Below are 24,777 nucleotides of genomic sequence, written 5' to 3' on the forward strand. Positions count from 1 at the left end.
TTATCAATTGTAAATGCACATTTGTCATTCTGGGACATCTAGTGATTTCAGGTTTCATTTCAGAGTCAGTAGTACATTCTTCAAAGGGGTGCAATACAGCACATATAAAATTCAGAGGTGCATTTTTTAGTAATAAAAACAAAATGAAATTCAATGAAACTTTTAACTGGACTGAAAGTTGCCATGTACAGCAGTATTTCTGCTCCAATTAAGGTTAAGTTTGGAGAGGAAGAGTACTGCCTGGCTTCCGCCTTCTTTATATGCTTTTTTTTTTTTTTTTTTTTTTTTTTTACTGCATCTTTCTCAGCTCTCTTATCAACAAGGCTTATCTATAATTCCAAAGACATGTAATGTTCTTCATTGCTTTTCATCCTTATAACGGTCTAAATCCCGTAAACTCTGAAGTCGTCAGGACTAAGGTTGATCACGAAATCCAAAAAATATTTTAGTTAACAATTAACAAGGTTTTGGAAATATCAAGAAAAATAAAGAAAAAAATAAAAAAGATAAATCATCTGTACCTGTCACTTTACAGATATGGTGCATCATGCATGCTCAATTTACCACATTTATGCTAGTTTTCGGTGACTCGTGCATCTTTAACTAGTCTCTGGCATCTTTACCCAGTGCTAACTGTTCAACATCCACTGAATCATTATCACCATGATCAATGCTACAAAGGCTATAACTTATCAGCCACTAATTGATGTGGAGCTCTATGCACATATGCCAAGGCTGTAGCTTTGCCCATCATGTTATATGACTAACCAGGATACTAGGATTCCTTTTCAATGCTAATTGTAGTAGCTTGCAACATAAGGCATCTCTATATACTGATAAAGCATGCCTCCTAGTTTAAATGAAAGTGGGAAATGTAACCCATACAAGTATGGATAGAGTTTCTGCAAGGTAAGACACTGTGTTATATGGGTTGAGGGAGTTCCAGTTGGAATAGGCATCAGGGACATAGACAGATAGATAGGGTAACTGAAACTCTTGGATTTTTATCCCATGCTATGTTCATGGCATACAGCACCTTAAATGATGTGCTGGCATTCATTCTCTGCATGCTCCCAACTGCATAGTCTGAATGCCCTTCTTAAAAATAAATAAATGAATAAATAAATCAAAAAAATCACAACACTGCTTAATCCTTTTGTCATGGTGAGAATAGCAGTGCACCATGTCATCTTTGTTCATGGGATTTCTACACATTTAAACTTCAAGCTGTTGTTTTATTTCATAGCTGTGTTCAGAAATGGGAGTGAATCATCCTGCTCCTCTTCTATGTTGAAATGAATGGATAGCTCTGTTATTCAGAGTCTTTTATATCTTGCTGAGAGAACTGTATGGTTTTAATGACTAGAGTATTATCAATGTAATGTCGCAGTGTTACTGTCTTGGGGACAATTTTAGCAAAAGGACCCAGTTCAAGGAATTCCACAAAAAGGTTTGCTAACACTGCTTTTAATGGGGAGCCCATAGCTGTGCCAATTTTTTTTCTATGAATTTGTCATTATATTTAAAAATCAAATTCAATGCATATTTCTCCGTGATCAAGAAAACCACTGAGGGGGATAGGGGATCTTCTAGGCTTTCTATGAAAATCCTCTCTTCAACCAGCCTAAATACTGTCTGAGATGACAGATGGAATGAAGAAGGAAATGAATGGGTGTATGAGAAATCAGGTATGGCAGGGAATGCAAAAGGAATGAGTTTTGGAGTGGTAGAGTGGATGAAACTTAACACTTTAAGGTGGTTTGGGCTTGTGGAAAGAATGCAAGATATGGAGTTTTAAAGGTATGAGAAGTAGACTACCCATGACATGGGGAAATAGAGTGGCAGAGTACTGGAGGGAGAGAAATGATGGAAGAATGCATGACATAGTGGATGTGAAGGAGTAATGTCAGGAGAAAGACAAGATTCTTTTGCCATGGCCAACCCCTGATGGAAGTTAATGGAGGGAATGGGCACTAGAGATATAGATAGATAGGATGTTGTTGATAGGGGTCTCATCCAGGATGGTGACGTTCTTGTTTATCACAGGCAACTCCATGAGTCTGTTCAACATGTCTCGTAAGTGCTTGACCTGGCCAACTAAGTGACCCCAAACAGTTTACGCATATGTCTTGCAAGCATTCCTGCATGCCTGTATGAGGCCCAAAAGAAACAAGAAAATGGCTAGCTTGGATGTGATCATCCACATCCCCACACAAAAGGCAATGAGGAGGTTCAAAGGAATGACACAGAAAACAATGGGCTTCCCCTTGTGCACAGTAGACATATGTGTTCAGTTCAATAATTCTAAATTTCATGACAGATTCTGTAAACAAAAGTTTGGCATGGCTATGGGCTCTCTAAGAAATGTAGTGTTAGGCAACCTTTTCATGGAATTCTTAGATGATCCTTTCAATGAAACTGTCCTTAATACAATATCTTGGCTACATAATGTCCACAATATTTTAGTACATTACATCCAAATGGTTCAATGTATAAGATCTAAAAGGATGAATGAACAATGTACAGCTACACATTAAAAGAAGAGGTGATAAATAGACTGAATCTGTATTCTGTAGGACCTTATGTGTTTGATGATCAGGTGATGCATGTAGTGTCTTTGGGAAAAGATGTTATGCATAACAGAGTGAAAGAGGCATGGCAAATGGAATGGTGAACAGAGTGGAGACAGTAAAATCTTTGCATAAGATGAAATGTGGTGAAGTGAGTGGGATTGGATGGGACTGTAGACGAGTTTCTCAAGATAGGGTATGCCAGTGCTGTTGACTAGTTGAGTCTAGCTATTCAACATTCGTATGACCAAAGGTGAGGTCCCTGAGGACTAGGAGTATGCATGTTTAATGCTCTTATAAAGGCAAAGGGAACAAAAGTGAACAGAGAGATAAAATGAATATTTTGAAGGAATGCTTAACATATTAGATGATATCATCGTGCATATGGTGTCTTTGGGACAAACTGTTAAGCAAAATAAGAGTAATAGCATATGAAATAATGAAAAGAGTGCAGGTTCTGAAAGCATCACGTAAGATAAAGTATAGCAAAACAGCAAAAGCGAATGGGATGGCAGCTGAGTTTCTCAAGTAAGGAGTGACAGTGCTGCTGACTGGTTAGTGAGGCTATATGACATTTGCAAGGCTTGTTAGGTACCTCAGGGCTAGCAAAATTTGTGTGTAGTGCCCTTAGAATGGTTAGCAGGAAAAGGGTGAATGTTTGAATTACAGAGCTACAAGTCTGCTGAATATACCTAAAACAGTGTATGGTGGAGTAATAACTGGTAGAGTAGTGGTAGTATGTGCAGAGCACCTGATTGTGGAGGAACAATGCACTTTAGGATCGGCAGAGGGAATGGAGACCAGGCGTCTGCTTTTGAAATATTCATTTTAGGAAAACTCTGACTCAGAGTGTATTATATGAAACATTTATGAATCTGGAGAGTGTATTACTGGAATAAAGGAGGCCTCATGAATGGTGCTTCTAATATAAAGGGAAAACATAAAGTTATTACAGAAGACCACTTTTCTAATGAACTCACAGAAGAAAAGGGTGACCCATTAATGGCCCCTGGATGGGATGAAAAAAAAGAAAAAAATACAAGAGGTGGGTAATTATCAGTGCTTAAGCACCTGGAAATGAGAGGACTAAGGAAGAGAGGCAAGTGTTTTTAGAATGAGTCTGCAATTCTAATGTGTGGGATCGAGTATTAGTAAACAGTGACTTGAATAAGTGAGAAGGTAATGTCACAGTTGCGGGCATAATTGGGAGGCATGGGGTACCCAATGATGTGAATGAAAATGGTGAACAGTTTGTCGAGTTGTGTGCTGAAAAAGGGCTTATATTTGGAAATACCCAATTTAAAAAGAGGGGCTAAATATGTGTGCAATTTGGGCAGATAAGCACACATTACTGGATAATGTACTAACTGACAGGCATGCAAAAGAAAAACTATTGAATGAGGATGTGCAGAGATGGACAGGTAGTGGATTGTTTGATTGTTACTTAGTGGAGGCTTTTGTAAATGAAACTTACTTGGGTAAGAGGAGAGTGGTGAAAGCAAGTGAGCTTGAAAAAGAGGCTAGTGTGAAGAGACAAGAAAGATCGAGTGTAGAATGGCAGAAGGTAAGAGTAAATGAAGCTAAGGAAATGAGTGAAGAATGGGAAATATTTAAGGAGGTAGTGCTTACATGTGTGAGAGAAAAGTGTAGCATTCAGAGGGCAGGAGGTAGGTAGGTGAACTCCTAAAGAAAAGGGGTGATTGTGTTTATGACTACTTAGTTAGGATTTTCAACCTGTGTATGACATCTTGTGAGGTGCCTGAAGACTGGCAGAATGCCTGTATAGTGCAAATGAATAAAGGTAAGGGGTACAAAAGTGAATGTCTAAATTACAAAGGTATAAGTTTGTTGACTGTAACTGAAATCTTGTATGAAAGAGGGTTGGGTGGGTGGTATCACGCAGAAAGCACCAGAATGGGGATAAACAATGTGGCTTCATGAGTGGTATCAGGAATCTGCTTTGAAGAATGAGTGCAAAAAATACTTAGAGAAACAGAAGGACTTGCTTGCAGCAATTAGGAATCTGGAGATAAAATAAGATAAGATCGATAGAAATTATTTACGGAAGGTGTTGTGAATGTGGAAGGAAAGCTGCTAAAAGCAAGAAAGTTTTCAAGAAGGTAAGGCATATGTGTGAATAGGAAGAGAAAAGGGCGAGTACTTGCAGGTGAAGACAGGTCTGTGGCAGGGGTGTGTGGTGCCACCATAGCTATTTACTTTGTTCATGGATGGGGTAGTGAGGGAGGCGAATGCAAGGGTTTTGGGGAGAGGGGCAGGTATGTAGTCTTTCATGGGTAGGGGCCTCCAAGGTGTCATCTGTTGTTTGCCAATGACACAGCATAACTAATACTTCACATTCAAAATATGCATGGAAATATTCTAGCTCTTTGCCATCATTTTACTAAAATCCTTCAACACCTCAAGATTACTTCCATGAAGATTAGGCATGGTTATTTCACATTCTGAATAGAGTGCAATGACTAAAACATGGCTAATGAAGACAGCATTCATAAATCTAAGAAGTATGAAAGTAGAGAATGTTCAGGAGATGGTCCCCCACAAGCATATACCTCCCGCCCCATACAATACATACATGTAAATACAAATAGGTAATAACAGACCTAGTCAAATGCCAAGCATGAGGGTGGTAGAGTTATGTTTTGGCCTCCCTCCTTAATTCCACTAAAATCATTCTCTGAGTTACATATCCCTCCACATTCCACCTATTATACTTCTTCATTTTCTTCAACAGTTAATATGTATGATGACATGTGCTCCCCCAATCAACTTGGTCATCAAACAATCAACATATTTTCTATGGGGGTCACCATAAGCACAGCCTAAAAGACTGACGGACATGCATTTAAAATGATGAATAAGAAGAGCCGAATTTTACATTATGTTTTATGGTGACAGAAAGACCTCTGCAAGCATTTTATAGTTAGTACAATTCTTAAAATAATGAGGCTAATCAAAGTAGCTGCAGTTTACAAAAACTAAATTAAAAAGTGCTTAAAATTGTGACACTAGTGTAAAGTGAGTAATGCAAAGTACATCATATATGCTGCAGAAGCAGTGTGTACCTGATTCACCCCAGTTAACTGGGAATGGAGTGGTGACGACTACCTCTAAAGTACTGCAAATCTACTATCTAGTCCTCATAGTTTTTTCTTACCATCACCATGTTTCTCTTTATATTCTCTATTCTTTCGTCTCTTCCTTTACATGTCTTTTTCATTTACTCGCTTTCTTCTTTCATCTCCAGCTTTTTAAACAAACCGACTCATAATTTTTTCATCATAATCTTCTAGATTAACATCAGTTTCATCACTTTCACAATCATCACAATAAACTATACTTCTCTGATCTTTATCTTTTTTCGTCGTTATTTCTATTGATTCTAGTTATTACCAGCCTTTGGCTGCACATATCACACAGCCATACAAAGCCACACTTTCATATATAACCTCTAACTTTAAAAGCAGTCATGCATCCCTAACTCGTACTGTACATTTCTGATCAAATATTACATCAGATATTTATTTTCAGAAAAAGGTATCAGTTCTTCCATTAGTGCACCATATCTACTCTTTGGGAGAGCTTTTCTTGGAAAATTGGGTTTTGTTACCAATAACTTTGTTATCTTCAGCCACATAATGTTTCTTAATCATATTAGTGTCTGTTATTTCTGCTCTAATATCACCTATTGATTCAGCACATTCAGAAAAAAGAAAGTACACAGGAACAGCTACTAAAAGAATACCCAAGGTCTAAGAGGTTACCTGCTCAGGTAGAGTAATAGAAACCTAATCACATAAATTTCGTAAATACATTTAAGGAGAAAGGACAGAAGAGCAAAAGAGACAGTTTCTGAAATACATATAAGGAGAAAAGGATAAAAGGGCAGAAGAAAGACAAGAAAAAAAGGAGAAAGGATTAAGGAGGGCATGCAGCATGGTGGCAAGAGGAAAAGGGGGTAGGGAAGACAAAGGAAAACAATTGGCATGAGATTCTGGAGGAACAGGAACAAAAGGTGGGCACGGAAAAAGGGGATGAGGTGTGAGACCATCTATCACTGCATAACAAACTGAAGCAACATTATAAGCACTATGATGTTATTACAGGATGTATGCCAGCAACAGGCAGCTGTCATGTGTAATGGAAGAAGCAGCAGTAGAAGAATTCATGTGGGAAATGTGAGGGACAAGCCTGTCATGGTGGCTAGTCACACACAGTGCTACGGTGCACAGGGAGCACAGAGAGATAGCCACAATATGATGAGGTCTGTACACCTTGAAATCTGTGAAACTCCAGGATGTATCCAACATCTGATTTATTTGGTAGCAAAGCATTTATAAATATTACATAAATCTGCCAAAAATTTACAATCCACTTAAGGGTGTTTAAGTGTTTTATCACTATGTACTTACCAGTACATTAAAATGAAAACATCAAAAAATTAGTCTGATCATATATTCTAACTACAAATAGTTTTCAAGTGATGAATATCAAAAAAACGTGTTAGTCTATTTTTTGTTTGACTGCTTGAAACAACGTGAAATTTCAGAAATTCGAGGTGGCATACAAACCTTGTGTGTTGTGTAGCAATTAAATATCAAATCATTATCCAACATTTCTTGCACATGCAGAATCTCTGTTTCTGGTAGTGATTATGGTCAATATTAGTGTCAATAATGCAACACAAACACTCAAAACATCTGGTGAGAAATTCTGCATGTGTAATTGTCTAACACATATGTAAAGTATTGGCTTTCTCAGCACAGTAAGATAAGATTACAGCACTGTAAAAAGAAAGTGGATTTAGCTCCAAAGACAAGAGTAAAGAGGAGGAGGATGAGAGAAAAGATAAAATTAAGTAGTTGCATGATGTTTTCAATTAAAATGAATATGCAAAAGACCATCTGCAGAGTAAATGTGACCTATGAAATAGTTCTGTTTATCAATGTAGAATCAAATGATGACGTACTCTATGTCAATTATATATCTGGCAAGCTAACATGTGCTGGAGAGATGGTATAAAAAGGGAATTCACATAATTTGCTCTAATAGGATGTAGATGAAGATCTATGGGAGGGAGTATGAACAATACAGCTCATTAGGTTTAGAAAAGAAAAGAAATATCAATGAAAAGTGAAGCCCTTTTCAAAGCAACATATATAATTGAGCATATTTGAGTTCTGACAAATTTTACCACTGTGTACTTAAAACTGACTAACTGATAGTGAGAATTGTTAGAGATCATGGTGTATGGTGAAGATGTATGGCTGATGAGGGGTGAGGGTGATAGAGCAGCAAGCGAGCGACACCACCTGCTGGGTAGGTCCCCGGCACTTACGGGACCACGGCTGCGATGCTGCCACGAGTGCGCTGCCACACCACGCCAATCTCAGACAAGAGAGTGATCGGCGACACCTATGTAACTAACAGAGAGGCACCGCATTTTGGGGAGTTTATTGGTGGGAGGCATTGAGCGTCCCGGGCTTCCTAAATCTTGCACATGCACGATGGCAATGGCATGAGAATGGCACAGGGGAGACCTGGGCTTGCCAGCCTGACAATGGCAAAGCCCAGACCTCCAACCACAAAGTAGGGCAACCACCCTCATGAAATGATTGAGAAAGCCCACATGATCAAGACATTAGGCAACACATGCTTATTCAGAGAGGGGAGGAAATCTAAATCTATATTTCCAAGTCTTCTCATTTGAAGAATAATTTTACAGTTAAATGTTGTTTCATACAAGGGAGCTCACTGCATGTGTTAGCCCCATCTAGTGAGGATGCAGCCTAATGTGGTCTGCATACACACCAGGTGATGAGAGGGGTTGTTAGTGGCCCCATCCCTGCCCCAGAACTCACCCTCCAGAGCCTCCCAACTCATCCAGCAGCAGTTCAAATAATAATATAGCACTCTCGGTAACCAGGGAAGGGCAGACTATGCAACTTTGATGCCAGTTAATAGGAAATTTTTGATTGACAGAAGTTCCTAAAAACAAAATAAAAAGGTTTCACTATAACAATGAGACTGACTGATTCACTACCGAAAGCTAAAAACATAACAAAATGAGTTGATGGTAGAACTGGCCACAAAGTTGTCACAATTAAGTTGGCACAATGATGCACTATGGACTAGCAGTCTGCCCTTACAAGAGGGTGTAGGCGGACTATGACGCCCGAGTGAGCACAGACTGGGCGCCATAGGACCACAGACTCCTGCTGCCTTATTGCACTTCCCTACTAGTGTGTAGTTGTAGTGTTGAAGACACGCTGAGCCCTGAGTCCTCCCAACTCCAAGTGTGTGCACAGTGTCCCATGGCAAGGCTCTGGAGGAGAGTATAGGAGACTAAACATGTGCTGGTGATTAATGAAGCCAGCCTACCTGCCTGATGCTGCTATGGTAAATGGTAAAACTAAAGGCATTCCAAAAGTTACTTCCTCACCAAAACTGGAGGAGTTAAACCAACTGACAAGGTTAAAAACTAATCTAATCAAGCAGGTAATCAAGGAAAGAGAAGGCATTTTTCAGTTATCTGACATTTAATGTTTACTGTTTAAGAAAATAATACAAATAATTATTGAATCTTAAAGCATTTGCTCTTCTATGAGGTGAATAAGGATTTTCAAAAAATTTATGATAAGCTACTGGGATTGAATACCAAACAAAAGATGGGGAATGACAGGTAAGGGTCTACACGGGACAATACACAAACGAAGAGCTTTCTTTATTTATTCAAAAAAAAGAAAAAGAAATATATATATATATATATTTATATTCAAACATCTGCTGGTAATCTTTTCAAGGTATATATCAGCATGATGACAGTCCTCTCCCTTCCCTTGAATGGGCCGGCACAGATGGCTTCAAGCAAGACACTGACAGCCACAATGGCTGCCTTGCTACTTACCTCTCTTGGTCACCAGTGGCACATACGTCAGGCAATGCGATTCAGAAGTTTTACCACCAGATGACACCATCATCTCCACAGTCACTTCCTCCGAAATTGACTGGTCATAATACTTGGGAACCGTCACAATTAAGTGAATCTGAAGTAAGGAGAGTCCAGATCACCTAATGTTTTAAGCTAAGTTATGGTCCTCTTCTGTACTTCCCAAGAAGGAAAGGACGAGGGTTATATCATAACTTATTTAAAACATAGCTCTGTAATGTCAGAGACTGTTTGAATGTAAAAGATGAGTGTTTAGTGCTTTACCTATCTGTCTATTCTAGCTATATTGTGTATGCCATCAACTTTACACAAAACAGGTTGGCAGATACATTCTTCCCAGATATTTCCATCATCTGAAAATGATGAAGTTCTGTTCAATTTTCTTTGGTTCCAGAACTGGGAAGTTCTTACAAAAATGACAGCTACCTTAAAAGGATCAATATGAGAAAAGGCTGTGCAGTTGGCTACACTTGTACCTCAGTGAGTTACTGATAACATTTGGTAACCTCCCCAAACTTTTATCAAGCTTTTACATCATTACAAGTCCCACAAGGAAAAAAAACATATTCCATGATATTTGTCTCTGCCAAATACGTTTTCAGTCTTGTTCACTGTTTCCTGCATTAGTGAGAACTTCTCTAAGGTTCTGTCATGTGTTCTTGATGCAACCTCACCAATGCACAGAGAGAGAGAGAGAGAGAGAGAGAGAGAGAGAGAGAGAGAGAGAGAGAGAGAGAGAGAGAGAGAGAGAGAAAGAGAGAGAGAGAGAGAGAGAGAGAGAGAGAGAGAGAGAGAGAGAGAGAGAGAGAGAGAGAGAGAGAGAGAGAGAGAGATCTGTGAGTTATGCATTGTTTAATGTTGTGTTAAAGATGAAGATGATGTGAGTTTGTGGGTTAGGTACCAACATTCTTTTGTACATGGGGCACGAAGAGCAAAAAACTGATCTGAGACAGGGTGGGGTATGTGATGAATGACACACTGAGATGCAATCACTAACCTTTCCAATACCCAGACAGCAGTGCCTCCCTGGACAGTGGATGTCTGTCACATACAGCTAGGTGCCACCAGATACTGATGTTAAAAATTAATTTTTCACTCATACTTTCCTATAAAATTTTCTTATTAGTATACCCCTCTTAATACTCTGAGTCTTATTCACTTTCCTTGTGGCTTATGTGATAGGTGGAATGATGAGTCAGAAGGGGCCTTCTGCATTATCACCCTCCCTCTATCTATGTACTGCAGAAAGTGCTAGTATCAATGTCCTCCAACATATGACCTCAACACAGACCAAAAAAGGTCTTCTATTTGTCCTTACAATATACTTGCATCTCAATCTCTATTTCTCAAGTTGCAATTACCAGAGACAAATATGCTACAGTTTACAATATAAACATTTAAATTGGCAAGATGCTTTACCTTTATATTTCTACCTCTCATTGTGGATGGAAGGGGTACTGCATCATTGTATACTTTAAATGGCTACTATTGACCAGCAATGTCTTTATCTATCTTAATTTTGATTCAAAATCAATGAAAAATTATTCAATTTGTCAACTAAGGTAATACAAAAAAAAGAAAAACTTACTGGTTGGAGAGTCTCTTTGTCTGGTGAGACCTTCTCCTCCCAAATTGGTTGAGATTTAGCACCACTCTGCTGGAAGATAACCATCGTGTCTTTGAGAAAATTCTTGCCAAAGATAAACATCTCCTCCCCACCAACCACAGAACACTTGGTGAGGGATTTACGGGAGATTTCCGGAACACCAGGTGGTTGTGCTGTTGACAAGATAATCCAGCTTAACATTTCATAAACTCTAAAAAATTATGCATTTCCTATCAAATGTGCTCCAAGATCTTAAATCTCAAGGTTATAGTTATCATATTCTTTCTTTCATAATATTCGCCATTTCCCGCATTAGCGAGGTAGCATAAAGAACAGAGGACTGGGCCTTTGAGGGAATATCCTCACCTGGCTCTTTTCTCTGTTCCTTCTTTTGGAAAATTAAAAAAAAATGATAGGGGAGGATTTCCAGCCACCTGCTCCCTCCCCTTTTAGTCGCCTTCTACGACACGCAGGGAATACGTGGGAAGTATTCTCTCTCCCCTATCCCCAGGGATAAGTTATCATGTATGGCAGCTAAATAATAAAGTCTGATGACAGAATAATTTCACTGTCAATGCAGTTGAACTCCAGTGTTGTTGTACACCCCTAGTGATGGTTTAGTGAAACTTTTCCTCTAGCAAGTTGCAATGAAAACCATTCCACAACCATAAAGGAGAAGTATAAAATATCCACACAAATTCCATTCCCTTAAACAACCATAAATCCCTGCCAACTAAAATATCATGCAGTATGTATGAAACAGGAGAGTGATTGGTTCCCAGTGAATGTTGGTTTGTGATGTCCCCATGGTTGTTTGTTTATGGATGGGGTGGTTAGAGAGGTAAATGCAAGAGATTTGGAGAGAGGGGCAAGTTTGCTGTCTGTTGGGGATGGGAGGACTTGGGAAGTGAGTCAGTTGTTGTTCATCGATGATACAGTTCTAGTGGCTGATTCGTGAGAGAAACTGCAGAGGCTGGTGACTGAATTTGGAAAAGTGTGAGAAAGGAGAGTTGAGAGTAAATGTGAATAGGAGCTAGGTTATTAGGTTCAGTAGGGTTGAGGGACAAGTCAGTTGGGGGGTAAGTTTGAATGGAGAAAAACTGGAGGAAGTGATGTGTTTTAGATATCTGGGAATAGACTTAGCAGAAGATGGAACCATGGAAGTGGAAGTGAGTCACAAGATAGGGGAGGGGGCGAAGTTTCTGAGAGCAATGAAGAACGTGTGAAAGGAGAGAACGTTATCTCTGAGAGCAAAAATGGGTATGTTTGAAGGAATAGTAGTTCCAACAATGTTATATGGTTGCGAGGCATGTACTATAGATAGGGCTGTGCAGAGGAGAGTGAATGTGTTGGAAATGAAATGTATGAGGACAACATATGGTGTAAGGTGGTTTGATTGGGTAAGTAATGAAAGGGTAAGGGAGATGTGTGGAAATAAAATGAGTGTGGTTGAGAGAGCACAAAAGGGTGTGTTGAAATGGTTTAGACATATGGAGAGAACGACTGAGGAAAGGTTGACAAAGAGGATATATGTGTCAGAGGTGGAGGGAACAAGGAGAAGCAGGAGACCATATTGGAGGTGAAAGGATAGAGCGAAAAAGATTTTGAACGACTGGAGCCTGAACATACAGGAGGGTGAAAGGCATGCAAGGAATAAAGTGAACTGGAACAATGTGGTATACCGGGGTCGATGTTCTGTCAATGGACTAAACCAGGACATGTAAAGCGTCTGGGGTAAACCATGGAAAGGTCTGTGTGGCTTGGATGTGGATAGGGAACTGTGATTTTGGTGCGTTACACATGACGGCTAGAGACTGAGTGTGAATAAATGTGGCCTTTTTTGCCTGTTTTCCTGGCGCTACCTCGCTGAAGCAGGGGGTAGTGATGCTATTTCCTGTGGGGCGGGGTAGCAACAGGAATGGATGAATGCAAGGAAGTATGAATATATACATGTGTATGTATGTATATGTTTGCGTATGTGTATGTATATATGCATATTTGGGCGTTTATGTATATATACGTGTACATGAGTGGATGGGCCATTCTTCGTCTGTTTCCTGGTGCTACCTTGCTGACGCGGAAAACAGTGATTAAGTATAATGAATAAAAAAAAATATATAAATATATGTATGTATATGTTATCCCTGGGGATAGGGGAGAAAGAATACTTCCCACGTATTCCCTGCGTGTCGTAGAAGGCGGCTAAAAGGGGAGGGAGCGGGTGGCTGGAAATCCTCCCCTCTTGTTTTTTTTTAATTTTCCAAAAGAAGGAACAGAGAAGGGGGCCAGGCGAGGATATTCCCTCAAAGGCCTAGTCCTCTATTCTTAACACTACCTCGCTAATGCGGGAAATGGCAAATAGTATGAAAGAAAGATGTATGTATATGTGTGCATATGGGCGTTTATGTATGTATATGTGTATATGAGTGGATGAGCCATTCTTCATCTGTTTCATGGTGGAGAACAGCGATTATGTATAATAAATATAAATAAATATATATATTATTCAGCAACTGAGGGATGCCCCTAATATAGTAAATTATCAATATCAACCACTGCAATGGCATGGGTGATATATGAAGTACGAGACTGAGAGTTCAAGATATATAATGGTCAAACCATGAAAAAAATTAGTCATCGCTTATCATGATACTTGATTGCTACTTCCCATGTCAGTGAGGTAGCGCCAGGAAACAGAGGAAGAATGGCCCATCCATTCATATACATATATATGTACATAAATGCCCATACACATACATATATACATACCAACATATACACATATGCATACATATGTATATATACACATACACAGACATGTTATGTGTAATGCACTGAAATCACAGTCCGCTATCCACATCCAGGCCCCAGAGACCTTACCCGAGAAGTTTCACATGCCCTGGTTCAGTCTACTGACAGCATGTTGACCCCAGTATACCACATCATTCCAATTCACTCTATTCCTTGCATGCCTCTCACCCTCCTGCATGTTCAGGCCCCAATTGCTGGAAATCTCATAATATCATAACTTATATCTTAATATCATTACAACTACACATAAAATAAGGTCTATATGATCTTATCACACTAAACACGGTAATATGATTATTTAAAGAAATCTGAATATACATGACAATGACAAATTGCACAGTTACTTACTACACGCAATAGGTTGTGAGACGACTTGCAGGGTTTCCTGAGTACCTTTAGAGTTTGTGATAAATGTGCGAAACACAAGTCGACATTTGGTGCTCTTCTTGCGACCTCGAGAAACTGCAGCCTTAAACCTGTGTTCCACATCCACATTGCGCTCTTTCAAGATGCCTACACAGTCACAACTGTTTATAAAAAAAAGTAAGTTTAAAAATGTATGTAGCATTTATGGATCTGGAGAAGGCATATGATAGAGTTGATAGAGATGCTCTGTGGAAGGTATTAAGAATATATGGTGTGGGAGGCAAGTTGTTAGAAGCAGTGAAAAGTTTTTATCGAGGATGTAAGGCATGTGTACGTGTAGGAAGAGAGGAAAGTGATTGGTTCTCAGTGAATGTAGGTTTGCGGCAGGGGTGTGTGATGTCTCCATGGTTGTTTAATTTGTTTATGGATGGGGTTGTAAAGGAGGTAAATGCAAGAGTCCTGGAAAGAGGGGCAAGTATGAAGTCTGTTGGGGATGAGAGAGCTTGGGAAGTGAGTCAATTGTTGTTCGCTGATGATACAGCGCTGGTGGCTGATTCATGTGAGAAACTGCAGAAGCTGGTGACTGAGTTTGGTAAAGTGTGTGGAAGAAGAAAGTTGAGAGTAAATGTGAATAAGAGCAAGGTTATTAGGTACAGTAGGGGTGAGGGTCAAGTCAATTGGGAGGTGAGTTTGAATGGAGAAAAACTGGAGGAAGTGAAGTGTTTTAGATATCTGGGAGTGGATCTGTCAGCGGATGGAACCATGGAAGCGGAAGTGGATCATAGGGTGGGGGAGGGGGCGAAAATTCTGGGAGCCTTGAAAAATGTGTGGAAGTCGAGAACATTATCTCGGAAAGCAAAAATGGGTATGTTTGAGGGAATAGTGGTACCAACAATGCTGTATGGTTGCGAGGCGTGGGCTATGGATAGAGATGTGCGCAGGAGGATGGATGTGCTGGAAATGAGATGTTTGAGGACAATGTGTGGTGTGAGGTGGTTTGAGCGAGTAAGTAACGTAAGGGTAAGAGAGATGTGTGGAAATAAAAAGAGCGTGGTTGAGAGAGCAGAAGAGGGTGTTTTGAAATGGTTTGGGCACATGGAGAGAATGAGTGAGGAGAGATTGACCAAGAGGATATATGTGTTGGAGGTGGAGGGAACGAGGAGAAGAGGGAGACCAAATTGGAGGTGGAAAGATGGAGTGAAAAAGATTTTGTGTGATCGGGGCCTGAACATGCAGGAGGGTGAAAGGAGGGCAAGAAATAGAGTGAATTATTGTCATGTGGTATACAGGGGTTGACGTGCTGTCAGTGGATTGAAGCAAGGCATGTGAAGCGTCTGGGGTAAACCATGGAAAGCTGTGTAGGTATGTATATTTGCGTGTGTGGACGTGTGTATGTACATGTGTATGGGGGGGGGGGCCATTTCTTTCGTCTGTTTCCTTGCGCTACCTCGCAAACGCGGGAGACAGCGACAAAGTATAAAAAAAAAAAAAAAAAAAAGTTTAAAAATATCACTCCTCTCTTTTCCAACATCAAAATTTGAATTACATCTTATTCCTCTCCCATATTTCAATAATTCACCTTTTGCCATTCTACACTCAATCTCTCCTGATATTTCTTTACACAAGTCTCTTTTCCAAGCTCACTCTCACCACTCTCTTCTCACTGACATTTTTTTTTCTCTCTTTTCTGAAAACCTTTGAAAATTTTCATGCTTGCCTCCACAAGATAGTAAATCTAGTAAATACACTTACTCTCAAGTATGATCAAGAAAGAAAAATATGGAACAAAGTACAAACAGAGATCAACGAAATCCACAAATAAAACTAGAGGTCTCTTAAAACTTTTTCAGCATTTGGTCACATGGGAAGTATTCAACAAACAGCCTCAAATCTCTACTAAAAATGGTGCATGCACTTATGTTTACTTTAAGCAAACAGAAATTTATTATAAAAAAATAATGCAGTTACAATTACATGCAATATTATACTTTCCAACCCTAAAAGTTTACATTTTTCAAGATGTTTTAAAAACAAATTTAGCCTTAAATTTTTCAGTTATTCACACAACAAAGAAAAACATAACTTCATATATACTTTTCATACACTAATTTCACAGTAATAATGTGTAAAGGCTTTGCAGATGTTTCAGCATAAAGCAATGAAAAGTTCAAGAGTAAGGCCTAAGTATCAAGCAAATTGCCAGCAGCCAGCCCACATTTTACCATTTACTTTACCAATACCAGAATACTGATTATCATTACCATTATGTTTTATCTTCTGTGAGAAACCTTTGCTTGCAAAAATCAATGTAATTCATGGATAATTCTATCATAACAAAAAGCTATAAAAGTGTACAATCATCAGTTGCAACAGTTAAACACAATGTTGTCAAGGTAAGGAGGGCACTGACAACATTGCCTCCAATATCACTAGCAAAAACTTTTCCTGCCTATTTTGTTTTTATGCTCAAAATGTCAATGTCCATAAAATCACTCTCCACATGATCTGAGGACATATCACAGTCAACAAATAATTCAGAATCACCTGTCTGGTTCTCTAAATATAGCTAAAAGGTGCTTCATTTCTTTCATAGAAAACTCAGGCAAATGTGCTCTTACTGACATTGACTGCATCATTAATATTGAATGCATCATTAATACTAAAGCACGGACCATCTCTTCTGAAAATAATGAGCAGCCTCATACACATGCAACAATGAGTGCAAGAATAAGTTTCAATCCTCTTAAGAACTACTGCTTATCTATATATTTACTATGACTAAGAAAGCCACATCACTCGATGTGTGTGCAGTTCATAAAGAATCTGCTAACCACAAAAACCGAGAGGTAAGCTGGCAGAGCAGATATGAGTGGTAAATTCATGTCATGGACCAAATCCTGCCTAAAGTAGTAGTCTAAAGACCTCTGAACAAAACCACTATACAAAGACATACGATCAGGCTGGTTCTTCCACATTCATGTGCTGGAATCCCACACTTCTACCATTAGGATGATAATACACACAGTTCAAGAGAAGAAGGACATCAATACTAGGGTAATTTAAAATCTTTTCTTTCTTTCATACCAGTGTACCATTTTCCACAGCAGCAAGGTAGCAACATGAACAGACAAGGAAATAATCTCATTCACCCACATCCACTCTCTTGCTGTCTTGTATAATGACTTAAAATAAATGACCAAAAAATGGGTATTAACATACCTCATGGTCATATCTGTTTCTGGATCAAGAGATGTCTCAATTACAGCAGTGCCATCAATTCTCCGTTCCTTACATGGTGTTGAGTTTTTGCCACTGACGCGACAAACCTGATAGAACATGTGTGGTCCTGTCTTCCCAGTATCTGACCCAACAAACACCTGAATCGTTGTGTGTCTGTTATATCCAACCAGCTGAAAATACAGTAAAATGCACTCTACTACACTCAAGATACAGACTTGTATTCTTTTGCTTATGATATGTACTTTGTGAACATATTTCCATAAAGCATTATGTAAGAGGCATGATGTTTCAAGGGACAGTCTTTTTCACACTCAGTAGGAACTAGATGTTCATGATGGGATGGGGTGTTTTCTCAAATATCTGTACACTTTACTAGAACAAATTATGAAAAAGTAAAGAATGCTTGTAAATTTTCTGAAATTTATTTCAAAACTAAAATTCTTTCATGAGGCATCTATAGAGAGAGTTTTACGAACAAAATGTTTCATTTAAATACTGCAATCTAATTCTGCAGATGTTACAAATTCCTGTTGCTCAAAAATCAAAAAACTTACACATAACTATTAAAAGAAGAGTAATTCCCAAATGTGTTATAATGCAAAAGCCTTGATATAGATCTATCAGGTTGCCCATCCTCAAGGTCTATCACAATCACACAGATTAAGTGAAAATTTCTGCTACAACATATTTCAAAAATGTGTTACATAGTAACTGACTGTATGTATATATATAAATGAAATATAAGAATTGATCAGCTGCAAAGTCAACATCAAATAAATTGTATTTTGTTTGTGGTGAAGTTGTAGAGATGATGGATGCTGAGTGTGACTGACTACAATGAAGAGTTGACATGAAGGCAAGAAATGACCAGAAAACATGTCAAAAATGGCAAATGCATCAACGGTTAAATCTTGTTTACCTGAGGTAATCTCTTCCAGATACATCTCAGTACATAATAAGAGCAGTTCAAACAGCACATGTAACAGGAAAATAAATGTAATCCACATGAACTTAACAATATATGCATATATATGTTTAAAGGAAATAAAGGCTCAAGTGGCAGCAAAGCAGGCAGGCTGCTCCACTACCACAACCATAGGGTAGCATGATCATGGTTTTCTTCCAGGGAAGACTTAAAAATAATCATATTACCAAAAAAACCTCCCAATTTCCTATGAAAGAACTGGTTAGATACAGCATAAACCTGATTTGCACACCATTTTCTAGAAATGAATCCCCACACAGTAAAGTCTTTTGTTTAATGCTGTTCTTCATGGTATGTGGCAGTTGGTAAGCAGCCACTGACCAGAGAGATATATCACCAGTAATACCCAACTGGGTATTAGGAGGGTTAGTGATGGCTGCACAGAAAGCCAGCACTTCAGTAGTTGTCAAATTGCACTCCTCTAACCGAAAAGGCTGTCTTTTCTTTCTGCCTCACACACATGTGGAATGCTGGTATTCTATCCATACACATAAAATCTCTCCTTGTCACACATACCACATGAGACAACACTTAACTCATACAACTCATTCTTCATAGCTCTAGATTTTCCTGAGGTAAGCACTATGTGTTAGCCTCACCTTTTGGCAAGACAGTAGGAGCAATAGATGGAAGTAGTACACAGGAACGTTTGACAGAAGCATTAGGTAGAAAAATAAGTAGGAGCATTAGCTGGGAGCATCAAGTAGCTGTGGTATGTTGGGAAAACTAGGCAGGAACATTACATAGACACATCAGGTTGAAACAGTAAGTAGGAACATTATCCAAAGCCTCTGAAACACTGCACTAGAGTTGGCTTCTGCCAGTGGCCTGTCAAAGATGTGGCACTAATGGCAAAGAAACAGCACTGGAGAGTCAACAATTATAGAGACTTTTGCTATGGCCATCTCCTTAAGGGAGTTCCTAGTGGGAATATGCATCAAAGATAGAGATCGATTATCTTTCCCAGAACCCTACCGACCAAACTCATCACAAGACCAGTCTGAAGTCAAGAGTAGGTTCCCTATCTCCTTTCCTATGGATAGGTATGACATCGCTCTTTCCCATTATCTTGCCTCTCTACAGCGACATCATGCACATTAACAGCATTTCCCAATGATTGTCTAGCATATCTGCACAAATTTTCAGCACATACGGTGAAATTTCATTAGGATCATGAGCCTTGTATGAGCAAAGACCTTTCAGTATTCTGCTAATGTCTTTTCTAGACATTCAGCATTTTGTAAAACCTCCTCCCCATTTCATCTCTGCTGCTGGTGCTATAATATCTTCCATGGTGAAAAAGATGTTAAACCTGCTTTTCAGTTCCTCACATATTCTTTTTCCCATTAAATCCCTTAGCCTAATACGATGCTCTTTAAGTGAATCTCTTCCACATGAAATTAAGGAAAAGTTTAGGATTTTCACTTGCCATGTCCACAACATTCTTTTCCAAGTTTCTTTGGTCCTCCTTTCTAATCCTGCTGTGCTCAATCCTTGCTCTCTTATACCATGCATATGCTGGCTGACTGGAGTGCTGTCCATATGTTTGCCAATGCATTTTTTTTTGGAGGATTACATATCAACACCACTATGAATTTCTTGCCTTCAGTTGCTCTTCCCATCATGTACTGTCTGAATAGTCCATCCTCCGTTTTCAGAAACTTAGGCTAATTTTCATTAGGAGGGCTAATCCTTCCTCTTCCCTCCATTGTATCCTCTTTCCCTCCTTCATAATATGTACCCTTGTGGACAGCAGAACAAATGAAATCATATCTCTTTAGAAAGGTTTGTTCCTTCACCTCCAACAATGTCAGGCGCACTATATCTGAATGATCCTTGAATTCAAGTTCTTTACCATTAACTACTAATCTTACAACACCTGAGTACATTACCTTCGGTCTGACATAACCATCTCCTAACACTTCTACACTCTCTCAAGTAAACAGATGATCAACAAGACGATCTTGCACTGCCTTATGTGACAACACGACTTAACCCTTAAAGGACCACATCCATACCAATATAGTTTTTCCTGTGGGAACCCTATTCATACTTGTACAGGATGCCTCTTCCCTCCCTCATTTACATTAGATAGCACAAGCCATCAGTATGTACATCTAAGTGCCTTATCTGAGAAGCAACTGTAATTAGCACCAGAAAAAATCCTAAAGTATGAATTACCTGTATAACACAATGGGGTAACGTGCAAGACTCTGTGGAACCCTACCAGTACCTATATAGGTTGCCTTCTCCTGTGGTCATTTAAGCAAGAAAGCAAGCTTTATCAGGGTGTTGAGATGCTTTAAGCCATAAACAACTATATTAAGTACCAGAAAAAATACCAGTGTCAGTTACCCATATAACACAATGGGGTAGTATATATGATCTGGTGGAGACCTTACCTATGCTTGTATGGGTGTCTTCTCCCTCTGGTAATATCCCACATATGGAATGCTCTGCCTCCAGGAGTTGACTGTGAGTATCCCATATGTGGGACCCCATTTTCAAAAAGTCCATGCAAGGCTAAAGGGATGTCCATTAATCATAACTGACTTAATAGCACCTCAGACAATATCCCCATAATTTAGTCCACATTTTTTCCACTTGAGTGGCCACTAATCACCACAATGCCAAAACATACAGCTTAACATCTTTGTTTTGCATGAGCCATTTAAGAAAACCCAAATCATTATACGGATTTATTAGATACACTTGTAAAGGAGAGTGACAGTAAATCAAATGGACATACGTTTCACAAAGATGTGGAAGAACAAAGGCAGGAGGAGGAGCATGATATTGCCAGCAGAGAAGGTAAAGATAATGGCAGTCCCAGTGTGAGCAAGGGAGGACCTTTGTTGCTAAATTCACTCCATCAAAATTGTTCTAGACAGAAGTAATACAGGTGTAATAAGAGGAGCTGGACTATTTTTCCGAGTATTTTAACTGATTTGATGGACATGACAGTGACAGAAATCAGTTCCCATTATCATCTTGTGATGGAAACACAGCCAACAACTCCAAGCATCCCCAGTGCATGTGTCATGTTTGTGCCACCACACCAGAGAAGAGCACAGATAAATTCTACATGTGTAATGAATGTGAGGTGCCTCAGCATAAACACCCATGTCTTGAGGTGTACCATATGAAAAGCAATTACTGAAAGCAGAAAAGAGTATGATGTGTAAATATGTAAACATATGAACAAATATGGTAAATACCAAGATAAAATATTTGCAGTACGAGAATATCATCGTTTTGAGAAGTTGCATATGCGTAAGTGTAAGGAAACAATAACATTAGTGTAGTAAAGCAAGTGCATACATATTGCGTCATATGGCGAGGGATGCATCATACGTCTGGCAGAGTCGGTCATAGTGACAGCCTTGACATGCCTGAAAAAATATTTATCGGTGAGGTTCGTTACTCACACGGGTACAAATCTACCCAATTGTCCTATACATATCGTGCTTTAAAAAATAAATCTCTCAAATGGCACAGAAAAAAAATCAAAGATTTTATCCTAATTTTTTTTAAAAGTCCTGCAGTGGGGGTATACATAATATATGGGGCCACAGCAGTCACTGGGTTAAACTGCATGGTGCACTTTGTTGACACGGAGAGATACCTAATGTCACAAGCAACTATAACTAGCCCTGGGTAAGAATCCTGGAGAGTTAGTTATCTACATACTACAATGGGGGAAGGTATGACCATAGCATAAGTTCCAAATTTATATGTCTGTCTGTACAACAAAAGGTATGTTTAATTTGACAGATACTTTGTTTTTCTTCAACTTTTCTAGATAATTCCCATTAACTAACAAGACTGAAACATTCTAATAGAATCTTTTTTTATAAACCTGTCCTAGGAACCCCTAAGTTTTCTGGGCTTGGTCCTTTATGGGTTAAATGAGGCAAAAACAAAAGGCAGTTACACCACTTAGTATCCCACCATAATGAGGTAACAACAAAAGGCAGTTGCATTGCTTACCATCCCACCATAAAGAAAATATTTTACAAAATTATGTATGTCACAATATTGATCTTTATAACATACAAGTAAAAGGGTTTAAACTTCCATCATTCAACATTCTGAGTAATAACACTAGCAAAAACACTTACGTTGTCCAATGTAACATGTAAATTTATGGAACCACTCGCCCCAAAATTTAACCAGTTCATCACCTTCACCGCAAGTACCTATAGAGTAAGATATTTTCTTTGACTTGTCAAGCTAACAAGAAAACATCCAAAGACAGACTAACTGGGGTGATGACAAAATGTCTTACCTACACTTTTGTAATGGGTGAAAAAAAAATTTTGCTACAATAACTTTGCCTTTTTTTTTTTTTTTTTTTTTTTTTGCTTTGTCGCTGTCTCCCGTGTTTGCGAGGTAGCGCAAGGAAACAGACGAAAGAAATGGCCCAACCCATCCCCATACACATGTATATCCATACGTCCACACACGCAAATATACATACCTACACAGCTTTCCATTGTTTACCCCAGACGCTTCACATGCCTTGATTCAATCCACTGACAGCACGTCAACCCCGGTATACCACATCGCTCCAATTCACTCTATTCCTTGCCCTCCTTTCACCCTCCTGCATGTTCAGGCCCCGATCACACAAAATCTTTTTCACTCCATCTTTCCACCTCCAATTTGGTCTCCCTCTTCTCCTCGTTCCCTCCACCTCCGACACATATATCCTCTTGGTCAATCTTTCCTCACTCATTCTCTCCATGTGACCAAACCATTTCAAAACACCCTCTTCTGCTCTCTCAACCACGCTCTTTTTATTTCCACACATCTCTCTTACCCTTACGTTACTTACTCGATCAAACCACCTCACACCACACATTGTCCTCAAACATCTCATTTCCAGCACATCCATCCTCCTGCGCACAACTCTATCCATAGCCCACGCCTTGCAACCATACAACATTGTTGGAACCACTATTCCTTCAAACATACCCATTTTTGCTTTCCGAGATAATGTTCTCGACTTCCACACATTCTTCAAGGCTCCCAGAATTTTCGCCCCCTCCCCCACCCTATGATCCACTTCCGCTTCCATGGTTCCATCCGCTGCCAGATCCACTCCCAGATATCTAAAACACTTCACTTCCTCCAGTTTTTCTCCATTCAAACTCACCTCCCAATTGACTTGACCGTCAACCCTACTGTACCTAATAACCTTGCTCTTATTCACATTTACTCTTAACTTTCTTCTTTCACACACTTTACCAAACTCAGTCACCAGCTTCTGTAGTTTCTCACATAAATCAGCCACCAGCGCTGAATCATCAGCGAACAACAACTGACTCACTTCCCAAGCTCTCTCATCCCCAACAGACTTCATACTTGCCCCTCTTTCCAAAACTCTTGCATTCACCTCCCTAACAACCCCATCCATAAACAAATTAAACAACCATGGAGACATCACACACCCCTGCCGCAAACCTACATTCACTGAGAACCAATCACTTTCCTCTCTTCCTACACGTACACATGCCTTACATCCTCGATAAAAACTTTTCACTGCTTCTAACAACTTGCCTCCCACACCATATATTCTTAATACCTTCCACAGAGCATCTCTATCAACTCTATCATATGCCTTCTCCAGATCCATAAATGCTACATACAAATCCATTTGCTTTTCTAAGTATTTCTCACATACATTCTTCAAAGCAAACACCTGATCCACACATCCTCTACCACTTCTGAAACCACACTGCTCTTCCCCAATCTGATGCTCTGTACATGCCTTCACCCTCTCAATCAATACCCTCCCATATAATCTGCCAGGAATACTCAACAAACTTATACCTCTGTAATTTGAGCACTCACTCTTATCCCCTTTGCCTTTGTACAATGGCACTATGCACGCATTCCGCCAATCCTCAGGCACCTCACCATGAGTCATACATACATTAAATAACCTTACCAACCAGTCAACAATACAGTCACCCCCTTTTTTAATAAATTCCACTGCAATACCATCCAAACCTGCTGCCTTGCCGGCTTTCATCTTCTGCAAAGCTTTTACTACCTCTTCTCTGTTTACCAAATCATTTTCCCTAACCCTCGCACTTTGCACACCACCTCGACCAAAACACCCTATATCTGCCACTCTATCATCAAACACATTCAACAAACCTTCAAAATACTCACTCCATCTCCTTCTCACATCACCACTACCTGTTATCACCTCCCCATTTGCGCC

The 24,777-nt window shown here is 39.3% G+C and overlaps 1 protein-coding gene across 20 annotated transcripts in view; it reads right to left on the reverse strand.

The window, feature by feature from the left end:
* Positions 1–24,777, reverse strand: part of LOC139754724 (uncharacterized) — a 115,339-nt gene that overhangs the window by 15,846 nt on the left and 74,716 nt on the right. For all 20 annotated transcript variants that reach the window (XR_011713950.1, XR_011713940.1, XR_011713938.1 and 17 more), the window contains 4 exons: positions 17,540–17,730; positions 14,303–14,481; positions 11,126–11,316; positions 9,496–9,634 (listed from right to left, as the gene is read on the reverse strand). Coding sequence is in view for 16 of the 20 variants with exons in the window: in XM_071672528.1 (XP_071528629.1) it covers positions 9,496–9,634; positions 11,126–11,316; positions 14,303–14,481; positions 17,540–17,730 (700 nt within the window). In the remaining 4 variants the exon portion in view is untranslated. The remainder of the gene's footprint in view (positions 1–9,495; positions 9,635–11,125; positions 11,317–14,302; positions 14,482–17,539; positions 17,731–24,777) is intronic.

The sequence above is a fragment of the Panulirus ornatus genome, chromosome 2 (genome assembly GCF_036320965.1).
Source record: "Panulirus ornatus isolate Po-2019 chromosome 2, ASM3632096v1, whole genome shotgun sequence".
In the NCBI taxonomy this organism is placed as follows: domain Eukaryota; kingdom Metazoa; phylum Arthropoda; class Malacostraca; order Decapoda; family Palinuridae; genus Panulirus; species Panulirus ornatus.